At 43.0% G+C, this 19,107-nt stretch overlaps 8 protein-coding genes across 8 annotated transcripts; 1 reads left to right on the top strand and 7 right to left on the bottom strand.

The window, feature by feature from the left end:
* Positions 1-3,002: 3,002 nt before the first annotated feature.
* Positions 3,003-4,407, bottom strand: O0I10_011097 (uncharacterized protein; the record flags this gene model as incomplete). The annotated part of the gene is made up of 7 exons (XM_058491068.1): positions 3,003-3,333; positions 3,398-3,531; positions 3,593-3,802; positions 3,867-3,927; positions 3,984-4,076; positions 4,138-4,338; positions 4,403-4,407. 7 exons carry the CDS (start codon positions 4,405-4,407, stop codon positions 3,003-3,005), a joined length of 1,035 nt encoding a protein of 344 aa, XP_058338163.1.
* A 565-nt stretch (positions 4,408-4,972) lies between these two features.
* On the top strand, positions 4,973-6,863 carry O0I10_011096 (tyrosine-tRNA ligase; the record flags this gene model as incomplete). Its single annotated transcript, XM_058491067.1, has 9 exons — positions 4,973-5,112; positions 5,180-5,324; positions 5,384-5,667; positions 5,730-5,844; positions 5,903-6,115; positions 6,180-6,278; positions 6,335-6,401; positions 6,454-6,645; positions 6,706-6,863. 9 exons carry the CDS (start codon positions 4,973-4,975, stop codon positions 6,861-6,863), a joined length of 1,413 nt encoding a protein of 470 aa, XP_058338162.1.
* A 76-nt stretch (positions 6,864-6,939) lies between these two features.
* Positions 6,940-8,469, bottom strand: O0I10_011095 (uncharacterized protein; the record flags this gene model as incomplete). The annotated part of the gene is made up of 6 exons (XM_058491066.1): positions 6,940-7,052; positions 7,105-7,268; positions 7,340-7,425; positions 7,491-7,669; positions 7,729-7,811; positions 7,874-8,469. 6 exons carry the CDS (start codon positions 8,467-8,469, stop codon positions 6,940-6,942), a joined length of 1,221 nt encoding a protein of 406 aa, XP_058338161.1.
* A 376-nt stretch (positions 8,470-8,845) lies between these two features.
* On the bottom strand, positions 8,846-9,530 carry O0I10_011094 (lactoylglutathione lyase; the record flags this gene model as incomplete). Its single annotated transcript, XM_058491065.1, has 4 exons — positions 8,846-8,884; positions 8,951-9,164; positions 9,235-9,369; positions 9,433-9,530. The coding sequence occupies 4 exons, from the start codon at positions 9,528-9,530 to the stop codon at positions 8,846-8,848; spliced, it is 486 nt and encodes a 161-aa protein (XP_058338160.1).
* Positions 9,531-10,239: 709 nt separating this feature from the next.
* Positions 10,240-13,482, bottom strand: O0I10_011093 (uncharacterized protein; the record flags this gene model as incomplete). Its single annotated transcript, XM_058491064.1, has 18 exons — positions 10,240-10,346; positions 10,407-10,650; positions 10,707-10,885; positions 10,943-11,206; positions 11,265-11,580; positions 11,645-11,660; positions 11,712-11,774; positions 11,831-11,891; positions 11,961-12,013; positions 12,076-12,123; positions 12,186-12,312; positions 12,367-12,408; positions 12,480-12,644; positions 12,758-12,869; positions 12,937-13,018; positions 13,081-13,240; positions 13,303-13,396; positions 13,465-13,482. The coding sequence occupies 18 exons, from the start codon at positions 13,480-13,482 to the stop codon at positions 10,240-10,242; spliced, it is 2,151 nt and encodes a 716-aa protein (XP_058338159.1).
* Positions 13,483-13,919: 437 nt separating this feature from the next.
* Positions 13,920-14,463, bottom strand: O0I10_011092 (60S ribosomal protein L37-A; the record flags this gene model as incomplete). The annotated part of the gene is made up of 4 exons (XM_058491063.1): positions 13,920-13,969; positions 14,036-14,137; positions 14,211-14,346; positions 14,461-14,463. 4 exons carry the CDS (start codon positions 14,461-14,463, stop codon positions 13,920-13,922), a joined length of 291 nt encoding a protein of 96 aa, XP_058338158.1.
* A 460-nt stretch (positions 14,464-14,923) lies between these two features.
* Positions 14,924-16,487, bottom strand: O0I10_011091 (uncharacterized protein; the record flags this gene model as incomplete). The annotated part of the gene is made up of 7 exons (XM_058491062.1): positions 14,924-14,977; positions 15,138-15,165; positions 15,252-15,490; positions 15,555-15,684; positions 15,759-15,887; positions 15,948-16,290; positions 16,358-16,487. 7 exons carry the CDS (start codon positions 16,485-16,487, stop codon positions 14,924-14,926), a joined length of 1,053 nt encoding a protein of 350 aa, XP_058338157.1.
* Positions 16,488-16,942: 455 nt separating this feature from the next.
* O0I10_011090 (uncharacterized protein) lies at positions 16,943-18,977 on the bottom strand (the record flags this gene model as incomplete). Its single annotated transcript, XM_058491061.1, has 9 exons — positions 16,943-16,995; positions 17,058-17,183; positions 17,244-17,762; positions 17,813-17,833; positions 17,894-17,939; positions 18,003-18,340; positions 18,400-18,551; positions 18,609-18,695; positions 18,844-18,977. The coding sequence occupies 9 exons, from the start codon at positions 18,975-18,977 to the stop codon at positions 16,943-16,945; spliced, it is 1,476 nt and encodes a 491-aa protein (XP_058338156.1).
* Between the last annotated feature and the right edge of the window lie 130 nt (positions 18,978-19,107).

Genomic DNA, 19,107 nt, shown 5'->3' with positions numbered 1-19,107 from the left:
GTGTACTTCGTTCAGTTACGTATTGCTCATTGCTCTAATAAAAACCACACGTTTCATTGTAAAGTTCGGAGATACAGGCACCTTTATGTTTGTAAGCGTGATGCTATATGAGAAGTGGTCTTTGTTCATTGCCATGTAGCTAGACCTTGGAGAGCCAAAGATGCAGAAGGACCTCTTTGAGCAACTCAGCTAAAAGTCAGGACTTCAGGAACAATGCATGACAGGTACGCAACCCTCATTTCATGTCATACATTGGCAGCTAATAACCACTTTTGTGCAGGCCCGCTTTTGTGCATTCTATTGTAGGTGGACGATGCTCCTGCTCTAGACGATTATCATTTCCATGATTAAAGTAAGGAAGTTGATCGAGCTGATTTGGTTGGAATTACGCTCACACAAGGTTTCATCGGTTGAGCTACATCGAGCGTGCTTTATGTCAGGTGATGTAATCTCTCTTTGACCGCAGCTCAGTCAAATCAGCTCGGATCAACCTACTTCAATCATGGAAATGAATGTCTAGAGCGAAGGCATCGTCCGCATGCGGTGGATCTCGCAACAATGATGATTGGATAAAAGTGGCCGTTAGCTAGCAATACATGCCTGTTCCTAGATGATCCATAAAGTAATTATACATTGACCCTTTCATTCATGCAAACGTAGCTGTGTTACACAACACGACCCTCTGCATCTTTTGCTCTGTCAGGGTCCACCTACTTTACAATGAACAAAGACCACTCTTCCTATAGCATCACGCTTACAAACATAAAGGTGCCTGTATCTCCGCTTACAATGAAACGTGGGGTTTATTAGAGCAATGGGCTCGGCTTGGCCAACAGCATCTTGTGTGAAAGTTTCGCGTTCAATGTCGCAAACAGCCCAAAAAATATTTTTGGTCGTCGTCGTCGAAGAGGTCGACCCCGGATCCAGTTTGGCTGGTGGCGACAGCCGAAATCTGGGATTGGCCACGATGAACGTAAAACTTTCACACAAGGTGCTGTTGGCCAAGCCGAGCCCATTGCTCTAATAAAAACCCCACGTTTCATTGTAAAGTTTGGAGATACAGGCACCTTTATGTTACATATGCGCAGCGTGATGCTATATGAAAAGAGTTCTTTGTTCATTGTCAAGTAGTATGACTATAGCCAAAGATGCAGAGGGCGTGTTTGTGTAACTTTCAGTCAACATAGGCGATGCATGGTACATGATACTTGTACACTATCACGAATACGTAGTTCCAAATGCCAACCAATAACCCAGTCCTCCCTTTCTCCATTGTTGCCCAATCCAATGCATACGAACGCTTGTCCTGCTCCAGCTCATCATTTCCATCATTGAACTTTCTTGATCCGAGTGGATTTGACTGAACAACGCTCAAACACAGAAACATCATCCAATATCAGAAGAATCAAATGGGTAAGTTATTTGTAACCTGCCGGCTAACAGCCCATTCCTCCCATTCACCTTTGTTGCCCAAAACAACGGATGTGAACGATTGTCCTGCTCCAGACCATCATGCTCATCATTCAACTTTCTTGATCCGAGGGGATTTGACTGAACAACGCTCAAACACAGAAGTATCATCTAATATGAGAAAAATCATTTTGCAAAGTTATTTGTAAGCTGCCAGTTAATAGCCCACTCCTCCCATTCACCTTTGTTGTCCAGTCCAATGCATACGAACGATTGTCTTGCTCCAGCCCCGCATGCCCATCATTTAACTTTCATGATCCGAGGGATTTGACTGAACAGCAGCTCCGAATAAAGAAGTATCATTCAAGGCATCAGGAAAATCTATTTGACTTCCACTCCTTCCACTCCCAACTTTATTTTCTCTTCCTCCCATTCTCAACTGTTGGCCCCATTCAAGTATACAACTACCACCTGCGAACGATTGTCCTATTTCAACCCATCATGTCAACCCTACAACTGTCGCGATCCGATTGTCGTTGACTGAATGGCAAGTTCATGGGCGTGTGCACTCCACTACAACACACCAGTCTCTTGACACTTCACGTTCTCTTGCACGCTCCTCTACCACAACCAATCGTAACAGCGTTCATTCCAGCAGTTACAACTAGCAAGGCCTTGCTTCAATGTCTCAATCAACGTCCCTTACTTGCAGCAACTTGTCTTACAGCGTTTTCACGTGGACAGCAGATTAGCCGCATTGTATAGAAGCAGCTTTATTTACGTGTAGCAACTTGTTTCAATACAATCGAATTCCTATGATGGATATGGATATGGGTACGGATATGGATACATGGAATGGAAGGATCTGGGTATGTGCAATGCGTGGAAAAAGAGCGTTGCTAACTTGACCATTAAGCTTGGTGCTACAGTATCATTCTGAACGATTGGGTGCATGCAATTATCGTACTTTACATCCACACGCAGCAGCTACTATCGTCATCCTTTGTGCAACCTGTCAATCATGTGCAGCCGTCATCATCCAAATTTATGATTTGACAAGCCATGCACCATATAATTCGCCATCCTGCACCTTTACACAATGCCCGCCCAAAGGATAGATATCTTCCTCCCCCACATTGGAGCAACTCGTTGTACCTCTCAAGTTATCTCTTATGAATGATGATGGATTAAAGGGTTACTTTTACGAATACGAGTTTGTGTTGTCAACCATTTCTAAGTTACTACAGCGTAAAAGATCATCTTCTAGAGTTGGACCTCGTTGTGTAATATGGGGATTAGATGCATTGTATCATAGAAACCACATTTATTATGGCATAGCAAACGCAGGATTGGAGAGGAAGAGGAGAAAGGGTCCGGTTGATTCATTGTATCTTGAACAAAGGCTGCATTGATAATAAAGGATGCGAATACAGATCTTTGCTTGGACAAAACGTAAGACGATCAGAAGTAAGCTTATGATTGACCAGACAACATTTTCTATTACAACCCTTACAACATCGCTGCAAATCCCGTATTGACAATAAGATGCTAGTACATGTCTTGTTTTTATTTGAAGAGAAACCGAAAAATCCTTAGATCTTAGAATCATTTGAGTTGAGTGATACTACGACCTTTCCAAGGTTCTTTCCTGACTGCAGGTATTCAACGGCATCCACAATTTGCTCAATGCCTTTCAATCCACCATTATCCAGCTCGACCTTGAGTTTGCCTTGGTTGATCAACTCGATTAGTCTCGTCATATGCTCGCCCCAAAGTTCTTGGTAATCAGGCAAGAAGAAACCAGCAACTGTACGAGAGCGACCAAGCAAATGGATGGTGCTCAGCTGATCACCAGCCATACCACCCTTGCTTGAATATGTAGCCATCATGCCAATGACGATCAAACGACCCTTTGTAGCGAGACTAGTATTCAACGAAAACCCAAATTAGGATATGTCTTTACATTGATGGCTATCCATTTAATTACCTCTTCAAGCAAATGTCAAAGAATTTGCCACCAACACTTTCAAAAATAATATCGATACCCTTTGGATATTCCTTTCTTAGAACGGTCTTGAAATCCTCCTTCTTGTAATTGATAACCCTGTCACAGCCGAGGTCCTTATATAAATAAACTCGTGAGCCATATGGAGAATTGCCATATAAATATCCTCGTCTTTACCTTCAACATGGCCACCTTGTCATCGCTGCTGCAAGTACCAATCACGTGATTACCAGCAAGCTTGGCCAATTGAACAGCGAATTGACCGGCACCTCCAGCTGCAGCTGTCACCAACACAGTCTCTCCCGAAGTCATTCTACCGGTTTGCTCCAAAGCAAGCGATGAAGTAAGACCTGATGTTTGTAGTGCAAGAAGTTCGGGGCGAGCATTCTAGATAATCGATTTGGTATCAGGCTATCGTGTACCATTTATGCTCATGCAACAATATACTTACAGGGACCGTAGCAAGAGCACGTGGTGATGCGATAAGGTATTCAGCAAAGGCACCGTATTGTCTATACGAGATGTTCAGTAACACTAGTAGCCATTATCCCTTTGTTTGGATACTTACGCAACCAACACATAGGATCCAATCTTATCCTTGGTAACCTTATTTCCAACAGCAACGATTTGTCCAAGGGCTTCGAATCCAACATCGAAAGGACTAGATAAGAGAGATAGAGCTTAATGATCATGACACCTTATTGACATTTGCGTGTACTTACGGCTTGATACCGGGTATATATTTGCCGTTGGTGAAGTTGACGTCTGAAGCGTTGATACCCCAGTGCAGTGTCTTGACAATGACTTGATGCGGCTTGAGCTTTGCAAGGAGATCGTCGTAGCTGACAGTGACGAGGCGTGTCACCTTACGAAAGTCATTACCAATCTCGATTGCTTGGTATTTCTTGAAGGTGGTTGGTTGGCTTGCATTTGAAGCATTGAATGAGAAAAAGAGTCATATCACGTAGTTCTTGTTGCACCATTTACCTCATGTTCAAAAGTTTGGGAAGGAGAAGGCGTTATCACCAGTGAACCGGCGACGTCTTAATAACATAAAGAAGTGCATTTATAAGCATAATTCACAAAGTCCGAGGATGAGAACATTTACATCCTCCCTCGGCATTCTCGGTACCACATTGGTTGTTGCATATCTGATTATTCATGCTGTACTTATCTTGCCCTTTATACTGGATCCATACCTTTGTTCTAATATTAAAGTACACAATGACTACGTGCCTCTTTATATAAAAACCTCCTTGCTGATTCTTTTATACTAAGCATGAACCCTCTTTTCCATATGCCTTTTGCATTGATTCCTCGATACTTTTTGATCTCAGTGGTGTTAAATTGATTTATAGTATAAAGACACAAAAGCATACATGTGTTACTACCAGGATAGATAGGTATCCTTTGGGGGCAAGGCTTATGCTTCTCTCTGAATACAAATAGCTGACAATGAACCATCAATGTGTCACGTGATAGAAAATCCCCGCCCCTTTTTTGGTGCAGGGTCGGCGACACAAGGCTGTCCGTATTGTTTAGCTCTTTGCTGTCAAAATGTTCAGACGGGCCATTCAATCGCGGCAATTGGGCGCCTTACCTCGAAGCATACACAATGCCTTGTATTCAACTACTGTACATACTCGAAATGTTGTCGAGGAAATGACCGATCGAGGCCTTCTTGCACAAATCACAAGGTAAGGAATATACACAACACCATATATAAAGAAGCATACCCTAATAGATACTTTATTGTACGTTCAGTCCGGATCTTTTGCGTCGAACACAGTCATCGACGGGCATCTACTGTGGAGTGGATCCAACAGCAAAGAGCTTGCATCTTGGTAACCTTGTCACTCTTATGGGATTACTGCATTTTGGTATCCATGGACACCAAGCGATTGCACTAGTAAGTAGCCTAGGAGATTGAATGAATCGTATCTTGAAACTAATGTAAAATGCAAAAAGGTTGGTGGTGCAACAGGCAGCATTGGAGATCCTTCAGGCCGAAAATCGGAACGCGTGCCATTGACTAGAGATGTATTGGAGCAGAATGTCGCTGGCATTGAAAGGCAAATCCACCGATTCTTTGAAAATGGAACGACCTATGCCGCTCGACATGGATATCCTTCAGCTACCAAACCACCCAAAGTGCTCAACAATTATGATTGGTTCAGTGGAATGAGTGCTCTCGAGTTCCTCGGTGACGTTGGACGTTATGCACGTGTCAATACGATGTTAGGAAAAGAAAGGTAGACATTTCACTTGCATCAAAACCACCCGAGAATTAGCGTCACTTATTGGCTGGATCAAGTGTCAAGAGTCGAATCGAAAGTACACAAGGCATTAGCTTCACCGAATTCTCGTACCAGCTGCTTCAAGCTTATGACTTTTGGTACCTGTATCAAAACCATGAATGCCGAGTACAGGTAAGGTTGAGTTAGTACTTTAGAGTATGCTGTAATTAAGCCATTGAATTCTTCATAGCTTGGTGGAAGCGACCAATGGGGAAACATCACAGCTGGCATTGACATGATCAATCGGAAGCGAGGTTTGGTAGAAGAAGAATCACTTGAGGATCGAGCCTTTGGAATCACCATACCACTGCTTTTAACGTCATCGGGCGAAAAGTTCGGCAAATCAGCAGGCAATGCTGTTTGGCTAGATGAATCCATGACCAGCTTTTTCGATTTCTATCAGGTACACCTCTCAACTTTTGGCGCTTCTATTTCGATTCATTCACCAATCAATTTCTTTGTCATAGTTTTTCATGAAGACAGCCGATGACGATGTTGCCAAGTATCTTTCCATGTTTACTCTTCTTCAGCGGGATCATATCAAAGAAATCATGCACGAGCATCAGGTAAGGAGGATTACATCCCAAGTGGTTCTTTAATAACATGCATGATGGCCAAATAGAAAAACCCAGAGAACCGGGTCGCACAACAAGAACTCGCAAATCAAACAACAGAGCTCGTCCATGGAGGTTTGTATGGGGATGTTGAAATGCTACATGGGATGCTCATGTATTTCAATAGCGGATGGTCTGCACAAGGCTCAAACGGCAACCAAGGTGCTATTTGGTGGTGATTTGGGATCTGTCACTGGTGAAGAAATTGTGCAAGCTTTCAAGGATGATTCAAGTCGGCTCGTTCAATTGGATCGTAACCAGGTTATTGGATCAGGATTGGATGGCATCGCTACGTTGGCAAAGGCAACCAAATCCAAATGTAAGTTACATGTTGCTAGGTTCCCTGAAATCCCTTTTAACATTGCTATTGTGGTATTAGCTGATGCCCAAAAAAGGATCAAAGCGGGCGGTCTGTACCTGAATAATGCGCGCGTTGCGGATCCACGTTATAAGGTTGCTGAATCGGATCTCCTTGATGGACAAGTGTGTGTCATCCGCTGCGGCAAATCCTCATACCATCTTGTTCACGTTGTATAGAATAATGATACATGTCGTATTTTAATAAATTAATTGCATGGAAGAAGAAAACTAGTATGGTGGATCATCTCAATTATTAAGCTGAAATTCGATATGGAGCGGTCTTGTTGTAGTACGTGAATTCATTCCATACGAATGAAGGATCGAGACGTTGCCTATAACGAGTTGCACAGCTCCATCCATCCCAATCTATAGATAACGTTATCAATACCATGAACACGAAGCTGTTATTTGAACATACCAAAGTTCTCGTTGGCATTGCAGTGGCACTTGCTTTGCAAATAAGATTCGGTAGGGCAATGCATGAGAGGATTATGCTTGTAGCCGATATCATTGAAGAAATGAACTTCCTCCTTTCTCAAAAACATAGCGACAGCCAGTGAATGTACCGGCGCATCACCCCATCTATGAAATCAAAACGTCATCAGCTATGCGTGAAGCTTACCCTAACCATAATGTTGTAATAACCCCCTTACCTTTCATAGAAGAAACCACCAGCTCTATCAAGATACTCAAAGTAATCCATGTATCTCTTGCTTCTTAGGAAATCAAGCGAACCGATCTATCATAAAGTAGAATGGTTAACATATTTTAAGGAGAGAGTGTGCAAGCATGCATAAGCTTTACCTCGAAATTTGACCAAAAATGGCAGCCGTTGTATGTGAGGAATCCATCATCTGTGACCCATGGAAGTAAGCTACCGGCCCCTCTGATGATGTAGTCTGGATGCTTTCTTATGAATTCTTGGGTTGTTTCCCATAGAGTTGGAATGGTCTCCGGGTACTCAGTCAATGAAAGGGTCCAACCTGCCATCCCATTGGATGATGAGATTATGATGATCAATGCGCATAGCTCACATCCTTACCGTATTTGTAGTCGTTGTCCTTCATCATTTGAAAGACGTCGTAATCAATATCACAAAAGTATTGTACATCTGGTTCAACACGCCTTTGCCATTACACAAGTTAGCAAATAACACCAACATAGGAATCATCATAAACGATACATACCAATAGTACTCAAAGTCATCCAGCAAAGGGTGGCGGAAAAAGAAACCAGATTGGAAGCGGCACATGTGACGGTACGATTCGCTGCCACCATAAATGATGTTACGGTCAGCCATATCCTGACGGCATTCAGCAGCATAGGTTTCATTGATATACGATGGATAGCCCCACATGGATGGATCAATCTTGCCATAATAAGTGTCACCTTTGGTAAGCGACTTTGTCAATGTCTTGAATTCGGTTGTAAAGTCCTGCTCGTTCAAAAACACGTATGGATAATTGAACTTGTGGTTGAAACGATCCTCTACTTGACGCATGGCATATCGCACACCTGTCAAATCACCATTACGTGCTAGTATAACGAATGCTGCCTTGACGCGATTTGGATTTGGCGCTTGTACAGCTTGTTCTTGCATAGGTCGTCGTTGAAAATCATCGATTGAAAGCTCATTCAAATTGGTGATAGGTCGTCCACCACGGTTGGCGACTGATGGTGTATTGCTGACACCTGCTGGTAGGAAAAAGTACGCTACAATCATAAGCGCAGTCAATGCACCCACGATTTGGATACCAAGTGTCTGACGCCTCTTAGACATCATCTTGTTGGAATGTTTCAAAGAAGCCGTGCCTTTGCTCTTTGATGATTTCAATCATCTTGCTTTTATATTTGAGGTGCCATTATTCTAACATTATCAGCTATGCATGGTATGTGCACTGAATTTGACACCAAGGCAGATCAGTTTTAATTACAACAACAGCATTGCTTCCATGGTGCCTCCCCCTTTCTCCCCCTTCTCATTGGCCTCATCAATGATGATAATAAATCCTTTTTCAGCTGACATCATAGTGTGATGCGTTGTCAGAGTTGCTTCGAGGTGTTGTTAATGCATGCATGCCCATGGCTGTAAAAGAAGAATGCGAAAGAATGTGTTGTTCAATACTTTTGTTTATTCATACACACGTTGGTAGCAGTATTTAGATTGGCATAGGGCCCTTGGTAGGGTTTTGGATGATCTATACGTGACAATGGATGAGTATGGATCGATCGTTTTGCATGAAACATGAAGAAATTCAACTCACCTCAACCCAGTAATCATCAGGGTCAGCAATGAAAGCAATATGCTTCATCTTTCCATCCTGAAGACGCTTGATAAACTTGACCTTCAATTCCTCGAATCGCTCACAAGCCTTTTGGATGTCATCCACAACAACAGCAATATGGCCGAAACCACGACCAGGTTCCTTGTTACCATTGGAATAAGCAAAGTCGGCATCATTCTCGGTGCCCCAGTTGCTATACATTGCCAATGATTAATAAGCTTGCCATTAAGGAAGAACTATAATCCGTAGTACGCATAACTTACTGGGTCAACTCAAGCACACCGGGAATACTGAAAACAAGCTTCTTCTTCTCTTCCTCGGACTCGGGGACCTTGTCAACGTAAGCCAAGAAGTACAAGGTGAACTTGCCACCCTCATTGTCAGAGGTGGTGATCAACCTATACGCATGTCATTGGTGAGCTTGGTCCTCGACGTGACGCTGGTGTAGCAAGAGTGCTTACTTCATGCCAAGGACATCCTGGTAAAACTTCAAAGAAGCCTTGGGATCCTTGACACGGATCATAGTGTGGTTGAAGACGTAGGTGGAGGGGTCTGACATATTGTATGTGTTGGATAAAAGAGAAAAAAAGAAATGACTTGGGTACTCACGCGTCGTCCTTGCCCTTAAATGATTTTGCATGGGCTTTTCTTTTCCGCTCGTGTAACGTCATTCTGGTTCAATGCTGCCGTTGGTCACAAAGTGCGTCTCGTTACGTTTGACGATATCAATCCATTGGCCCAAGATGCTTGTGGTGTCTACAAAGGACGTTCCAAATTTTCAGGTTAGGATTGCCTTCTGCTTGTAAACATGTGAGATATATGAATCACCACTAAATAAATCCTTTGATACTAGGCGATCACTAATCGAAGATCACCAATATATACAAGCCGAGAAAAAGATACAAGATAGGATCCGTTACGGGATAGGAGGGGGTAAACACCAACAATAAAGATGAAGAACTACTACGAATGCTTGTAAAGATCGATGCATGCAAAGATCAATGCATGGGCTATCTCTGTGTTACAAAATCACATAGTAGCTGCTCACTTCTTGACGCTTCATTAGTGCCACTGTTTATTCTATAGCTGTTTAATGCATATAGCCGTATATCCTAACCCATAGTAGATCCTCGATCACCATAACATCAACATTGTATTACATTAGATTGACATCATCATGCATACTGAGGTATTATTTGAAACAACGTATGAATAACAATACGGATAATGATGGTATATCGATATCACGGTAAATAAAAAGTAATCATCTATAACTTGGCTTTGGCCATTTTCTTTTGTAGATTCTTTTGGTTCGCCGATAGTTCTCCATTTTCTTCAGCCAATTCATGGGCAAGCCGCAAAACACGAGAGCTCACTAGAGATGGTTGTTAGCAATAGGATCAAAACGTTGTTTATGCAGCGAGCGGTGTGTTACCTGCAGCGTTATCTCGGCGGTTTTTGCCCTCTCTTCTGAATTTGCCAAGGTGCTCAGCCAAATCCCACAACCGACCTCGAGGCACAAGCACACTGCTGTATCGATCGGGTATATAGTTCACATCCAATGCCACCTCAGACCACGGTTTGGGTTCTTTGTATTGTTTGACGAGCAAGATGCCGGATTGCTGGAATCGACTGAAGGCTGTTGAGACCGTTTCTTTGTTCACAGCTTCCAAATAACTCTATAAATGGAATGTTAGTAAACATAAAAACAACAACATCAACTTCATTCACCTACCAAATCTCCCTGATAATATAATGTTTTCCCTAATGCCTGCGTCCGTGCCATGAATGCTTTGGAGTCAACGTAGATGGGTTCATTTTGTGGTGATTTGCTTGGTGGAGTAAGCGTAAAGAGACTGACACATGCAAGCCAATACGAATCGATAAATGGCCATATCAGGAAGCATAAAAAGTCTTTTGATACACTCTTGTTAGTATATAAAGTTCATGATTCATACAATGACAACCTACCATAGTTTTCACGACCACAACTACGCTCTTCATCCGAAAGTCCAATCCAACCATCATCCGACATTTGGAGCACCTTGTGTTCAATAAGCCAATCTAAGGCGCGCTGCATATTGGCTTCGACACCACCAGGCTTGTAGATCATTTCAATCTTGAGCATGCTCGATAAAAATATAATCTCGTGCAAGAGGTCATTGTACTGCATTCGTTGATCATTGATGCCACCACCCTTTTTGATAATGGTATAAAGGGATGCACAAAGAATAGCTAAATATAGCGCATGAGTAATGAGGTTATCTTCCTTAAAGACCAAGATGTATAATACCTTCATCGATGAACAAATGAATGACTTGATTGCGGTAATACGATAACTCGAAACGATCGATGCCATAAAAAGTGGGTTCCAGGATGTCTTTGTCTTTTTGCATGCCAATCAAATCGGGGTGTATGCTGATAGCTCTGTCAACAAGCTCTTCGGTGGATATCTCAGGCACTTCAACCACAGGTCCCTTTTTGGCGTGGATCATCCTTGTGAGCCATTCTACCCGGCGGATCAACTCTGTACGACCAACACCTCGTCCACGAAGCGTCAAGATGACGGTGCCCACCAATGCAGCTGGCATGATTGGAGAAATTGCGTTCTGGATTTGTTTACTTTTGTCAGCCCCTGGTTGAATACCCTGATGCATCCAATATCCTACTTACGATATCCGAAAGTACTCTACATGTCTATGTCAGTAACGAGCGTAAGTGACATGTGCAATTACATTACCTATATCCTAGTGATTTCAATATAAGCGCTTTGTCCGCTGGGTTGTTTAGGAGATCCATGGGGCTGCATAAAAGGAAATGAATAATCAAGATATATATCGTGAATTGAATGGCACATACCCTCGAGATTGAATCTGCTCCTGCATCCATTCTTTCAATGAATATGGCTTCCCGATCCGAACTAGCATATGCAATCAACACATTTAGCATAAGAGTAAGCGAAAACTTGCCACCATCCTCCATCACATACTGTCAACTCGGCCCATTCGTTGCTGAAGCAAACTTGCATTGCCAATAAGACCCCTATAAGATCATTGGTTAATACAGCAAGCAATACATACTCATTCACTTGTATCCATACTCACACTAAGCTCTCCTTTTCCTTAGGTGTACCCAACAATTCGCCAGCATAACTATATATCGATAGGCATCAGATCCATAGCTCTTTTCAGGGACACGTTCTCATGGCATTTACCTTGAAGTTTCGATAATCTTGTCATAGCCTGCCGACATGGGTACGATATAGCAGTCAGGGAAGCGATTCTTGATGAATGCGTCAAGGACGATCTTGAGAATGCCGAGTTTGGGAGGAAGCAACTTGCCTTTACCAATGTGGATCAGTCAATGGACATGGAATTGGACATGGTTCCACTTACCCAATCGAGAACGCGTGCCTTCGACGAAGCATTGAAAGTTCACTGCGTAGGAAGGAAAGAGGAAGGAATCAATACATCACGTTGAGCTGCATTAAATGTCCGGTGACACTTACTACCACGTGACAAGAGCACACTGATATACTCTTCCAAGATCGTTTTATACATCACGTCATTACCCCACTCTCTTCGAATGTACACTGCACCAACAGCCTTGAGAAGTGATCCGAGTACAGGAATATCCATGTTTTCACCTGCAATGATATGGGGCATCTGCAATCCTGGGTTATCCAATGATTTTATCCGTATTAGTTAATCATCTTTACTCCTCCACCCTCCCTCCCTTCCCCATCCAACCTTGTCACCTATCCCCAACCATTGTTCATTCACTTACCGAGTCTGACCATAATGAAGTTAATCACCAGATAATCAATGTGCGACCGATGGGCAGGCAACAATATCAAGGGCAAGTTGTTCTTTTCAGCGTGCATAGCCACTCGTTTCAGCTGAAGACAATCATGTCATTATCCACATGTCTTGTCGTACATTATTCCCACTACATATTACACATACCTCCACCCATTGGTTCTCTTCAATATAGACACCATGATGATACAAACGTGCCAATAAAAGATCAACTGCTGATAGCAACAACCTGATTCGATTTTCTGCCTAATGAGCACAACACTTGATGCATCCACAATTTGTTCAACATACCTTAACTTGGGTCGAGAATCTTGGGTTGCAACACAACCAGCTATAATTTTGTGTGCCATAGCTTCCAATTCTTTGCGTCGTGCATTGTATTGCTTCTTGGCTTGTTTACCCGATAGATGTTTAGTTTGCTCATAGGCTAGTTGATCAATATGATCTTGCACTGTTGCAGTAGTATTAGACTTGTGAGTGTTTGCTGTACTATGCAATGGCTGAAAAAAATACCTGCACGGCTGGTAAAGACGGCATTTCTCATGCTCTCGGAAAACCCCGGATACAAGATTTTGTTGCCGATATAAGTTTCATAACCACGCCAGCCCTGGATAGCGATACTATGTGAGTAGATCAAACAAACCCAAGAATAAGAAGGGAGGGGGAAATACATACGGTGCCTTGATAGTGCATGGCAAGATGCTTCATAAATGTAAGAGGGTCCTCTCTTACTCGTTGAGGTTCATGCTCCCTTATTATGGATAGGTAAAAGAACAATAGAGAAAAAGAGAAGGTTTGGGGACACAAAGGGGAATGAATCAATCCAATGGATTAGTACAATGCAAGGTAAATTTCGTCCCTGTTATTGGATGTATGCTCACATTACGTTAATGTAGACCTCCTTGAGGTCTTGATTCTCGACCATTGTAGTAGTTGTGTGGTAAAACAATGAGAAGCTGAAATGAAAGAAACAAAATGACAAACTCGGAGACAGCCAAATTTATACATAATAGATCGACGTTGCACAGAGACAGGTTTGGGGCAAATGCTCGAAGCTTTTATTGCTGTTGTGGGGTTGATGCTACGGAAAAGAGACGTGCAGCCGAAAATTGGTTGAAGTGTAATGTTGCTTAGGAGCTGGCTTCAGTGGTGGCCTTAACACGCTTGACAGCCTGGGAACCTACAATATACACAAGTATATCAATAAACCATCATCCCCCCTTATGCATCCATGATTACAACTCACCCTCGCGGAAACCATTAGTGAAACGACGGTGAACCTTCTTCAAGTAGCTCATGCGGCCAGTACCAGTGGTTCTTCTACGCTTGGCCTTCTCGGACCAGTTGACTAGTGGAATGGGGTGTGCATAATAGAATGAGCGACATGCATGCGAGACATGGGTTGCATTGTGAGTGCTTACATTTGCGCATCTTGGCGGCAGGATAACCGCAGCTGGCACAAGTCTTCTTTTGCTTGTGGTAGGAACGATTGCCACAACGACGGCACAAGGTGTGCGACTTGGTTTGGCGCTTACCGAACGAGGTGGTACCCTTGGTCTATGTATTGCATCGATCCATCAATGTTTTCGTTCATCCATTAAATTCATCCATTCATCCATCGTCGTTTCGTTGGATTCGTATCGAATGATGCTGTTGCCTATTGTAACATACCATTTTTCAATGGGAGGCCTTGTGAAGAGGGGGTTACCACGCTGCCACGGCTGACCCATTGCTCTCAATCCACCACGCACCATTCTGGCACACAAGCCAACCCCCGTTTTAAAGGCCGCTTAATCACCTGATCTCATCCTCCTTCACCCCAACGATGTCCATATCCTTCGTGCCCATGAAAAGATAGTATCATTTCTAGACGTATTCAACATGATCATTGTTGAAGAGGATACAAAAACAATGGTATGCGTGATTGTTCCCAAACGCCTTCTGTGCCATACCAATTCGCTTTCCCCCCAAACTCCAAAAGCACATTCATATTAATATCATTATGACATGGCAATAAAGTGTAAAGCGTTACTCATGGAAGATACTATTATGGTTGAAAGTAAAGGATGGGGGTATATACACGATACGTAAAATAACTTTTTGTACATGGCTCGTCACTAAATCATTCTCCTCTTCACATAATCCCAGAATCTTTAAGGGAGTTCTTCACGATAGTATCACCAATCACCTGGAACACAAATCTATAAGCCATTTGGATGGTAAGGCGTTAGTTGCATATGCCTACTCATTCCGATAGGGAGCCTACACTTGCCTGATCTATAAAAAAATCCAAAACAAAGAATCAATACGTGTCATTGACAAGGATGGTTGGGGGTCATTGTACTTACATTGCTTGTGCTTGTAGCTTGTGTCAAGCTATATAAGAAAAAAGGAGAGCAAGGATGATGATAATGATCAGCAAGTCATCCATCAATGATTATAGGGATTGAAACAACTCTTACTGTGGATAGATCTGCAACTTCATCCGATTTGTCTGATTGAATCGCCACAATAAGTACTTTGTGCCTTTTTGTGCGTCATTGCCGCCTTGATAATCAGGGAAATAGTGCTCCAGGGGGGTCCTTTGTATTTTGGTAAGGAATAAATCAATCTTGTTGAGCAAGAGGATCACCGAAGTTCTCATGAACCAACGTGAATTGACAACGGATTCAAAGAGGACCAGGCTTTCTACCATGCGATTCTACAACGAGCATGATGAGCATAATTAACCCCATTACCATATATGCCAACAATGTGCCACTTACCTGTTTGCTTTCTTCTTGTAGCACCTGATCATACTCACTAAGGGCAACACAAAAAATGATGGATGTGACCGATTCGAAGCAATGGATCCATTTCTTCCGCTCTGATCGCTGGCCACCGACGTCAAACATGCTACACAATACAAATTCATGCAATTAGCGACCCCATGCATAAATGAGCTCCGTCGTACAACAACAACAACATACTGAACATTGAGTTGGCCCATCAAGAAATAGGTCTCTGAAATGCCAGTGGTTTTCAAACGAGCATGTAGCACATCATCCGTACTTGGCAAATACTCGGGTTTCGATACGCGTCGTGCATCACTCAAAAAGCTTGTAATCGAATCAATCAACAACAGCTCTTGGATGAATGAGCAAGAAGAACACACTTACTATGCAGCTGAATCCATAATGTAGAATTGGCTTGAACCACGTTCGAGAATGGTAGGCGTGTTTTCATCTAGCCAAAGTGTTTCGATGGCACTGATAATATGATCCGGTATCCCCTGATCCGTATCTTCTGTCGGCAACTTGTAGTCTTGAACGGTGGCCACGGCGTCGTTGTTGGCAAGAGGTAGCTCCAACTTGGTGGCACACTTGATGAGATCATGGGCAGAGTCAATGAGGTTCTTGTGGACGATCGGACGCCAAGCTCGCAGCTCATCGGGAGTGTATCCATTCTGATGTATGATCTTCATTTGCTTGACAATGGTCGATTTGCCTGATTCGCCACTCCCTAGTTTCCACAACAGTTGTATGGTCAATAAAATGGGATGCAGGGCATGATATGATATTCCATTCACCTAAGAGCAAAAGTTTACATTCTCGTTGTTGTCGTAGCAAGTCTTGCTCGATTTTCCTATCGATCTGAATACTGCGTTGGCGGTTCTCCCGCTCTTCAGAGGATATACAAATGTCCAAGATGGATAGCATGATACTAATAATAAGAGAGACAAAGGAAAAAGAAAAAAGATAATGATTGTATCTATTGTATATCAAAGGAGAGAAAGAAGAAGAAATGAGAAGACAAATAGGTGTGTGCGTGTGTGTGTGTGTGTGTGTGTAAAAGAGGAAATGACGAAAGAAAAGGGGCAAGTTAAGGTGAAAGGAATAGTTGGAGTGAGGCAAAAAAGACAAAGAAGATTATACCCAGGAGACATTATCCACACGCGCAATCCCATCCCACGTACACACGTTACTTGAACCCTTTGTTGGTGTGTGTGAGAGAGATTTAACATGGTTATCCATCCTTCCCCCACCCCAACCCCCCTTGGTGTAGCTAGGAGACGAAGAAGAAAAAGAGCCATATAGCAATTGAATACCACGTTTTGCACTCAGCCACTCTTTGGTTTGACAGCACTGAACAATAGGGGTCCTTTTTATTGCCTTCAACTTTCGGGTGTTCGCTGCCGTTTTACTCCTTTTTGCTTGTGATCATCAGCTATACACGTGGAATATATATATCAGTCAACTTGAATCATAAATCAACCTCCTTTCACATACATGGTGGTGGTGGTGGAATAGGATTCAATAACCATGATTGCCGTCCTAAGCCTAAGCGTACTGAGTTGGGAGATCCATCATTGTTCTGATCCTCTCTTGACTTGTCATAGGTATGGTTCTTGTTTTCTTTCCCACAAAAGGAGGTTATTAGATTTCAAAAAGACCATCCTTAGAAACGCGTGTTACCTGCATGCGGCTTTTTTCCACTAAAGGTATCGGCAGCCGGCGTGTTACTCTTACTGCTACCAGGTCGTGAAACACATGTTGCTTCTTGCATTCTTGAATCAACGTAGCTCATCACTCCAGCAGCAGTAGTAGTAGTAGTAGGGTGCATCAATGATGACTGTTGCATAGCAACCGGTGGTCGAAGCATAGTGGCAGCTGCTGTCAAATCCTCCTCTAAAACCATATTGGCACCAACAGAGCCGATCGACGGCAAGCGTTGTTGTTGTTGTTGTTGTTGTTGCAAATGTGGATGGTGGGATGGTATTGGTTTTCTCGTTGCTGCTGGTGGTGTTGATAGTGGATGAATGGCTAATGGGTTGGTGATATTGGACAACCGAGGCAATGATGCGGATGCTTCTGATGCCATTCCTTGTTGCTGTTGTTGATGGATGTAATGCTGTTGTTGATGTTGAGCACGTGTTTGAGGATAATCAGATAGCATGGATGGCATGTTTGTTAGCTGTTGTCGTATAGTCTCCACTGGTGATTATCAGCATGTATCAAGAGAAAGTAGTCGTACTCACTCTTACCTCTCGTTTGTTGACCAGGCTCTACAGACAATAGGATCACATGAGATGCGTATTGTCATGGTAGTAATATTATACACTTACCATCGGATGCTAATGCCATGATCATATCGGCGATATCATTGATGACCTAAAATGATGAATGAATAACCCAAAGCTATCATAGTGTGTGGCATCATCATCATCAACGTACTTCCTGTTGACCAGCAATGACTGAACGAAGAGCATTGGTTTCTCCAACAAGTAATTCGTATGCATGTGAAGCTACACGAACGCGGTCCTCTACATCCACCAGATGTCTGTAGACGGAGCCAAAGAGGTAGTCGTCGCTTTCAGCACCACCACTAGGAAAGGTAGATGAGGAGGCTTGACCGGCCTGTAATTGATGACGGGATTTGACACTTTTACGTTTGATATTTTTGAGTTCCTCTACGGCACCTCGACGAAATGAAGGATGACGAAACTCCCAATTCTGGTTGTCGCTTGAAAGATTCGAATAGATCATGTCGTTGACCTTGTGGAACCCATACACTACAATATTGTGCCATCAGTGATATATCAATCCCATCCATGATGGAGGATCCACATACTGTTGAGCTGTCGAACAAAGCTTTGCCAATTGTTGTGCTTAAAGTATTGTGGTAAAACTGTCCTCGAGAACACTGTTGGATTGGTGACACTAAATTGATCGCCATTCTCGGACCAGCAGATGAGGTGGCGGATCGTCGAGTCTTCTAGCATTCTTTTTTGATAATATTCAGATCCAATCCATCACCCAACAATGAGAAGATTAATATACCGGTATAACTTATTGATAAAGGCTGCTTGTGTTCTTGTCGGTGAATTGTTACTTGCTTGATCTTGCTCAGTATTACTGCGTGGGGTGCTGTAATATGCAAGAAGGTAAAGAAACATTTGTAGAGCAATCAACGCGTGTATATGTAGAATATCAAGGTATTAGAGGCTGGTTACAAGTCGTAAACGTGCCGTGCAAATGGTGTATGTGCATGAATGTGTATGCGATGCGCCTGTACCTTGCATCACCATCACCGCGGTAGGGTGCGTTATAGCCGTCAATATTGCTGTCTCCGCCATCGCCGCCACTTTCACCGCCATCGTCGTCAGCTTGCTTGTACTTTTTCTCCGTACTATTTCTGCCGTCGATCATGATATCAGCACATGTCAACTACCGGCATGGGCTGGATCGTGCGGGTGGGAAACAGAAAAGGAGTGTCAAGAATAGGGAACTTGTTTTTTGGCTGCCACAAATCAACCTCAGCACCAAGTTGTACATCTCT

Source organism: Lichtheimia ornata (assembly GCF_029851405.1).
Source record: "Lichtheimia ornata isolate CBS 291.66 chromosome Unknown scaffold00082, whole genome shotgun sequence".
NCBI lineage: Eukaryota > Fungi > Mucoromycota > Mucoromycetes > Mucorales > Lichtheimiaceae > Lichtheimia > Lichtheimia ornata.
This window is presented reverse-complemented; position numbering and strand designations above follow the sequence as displayed.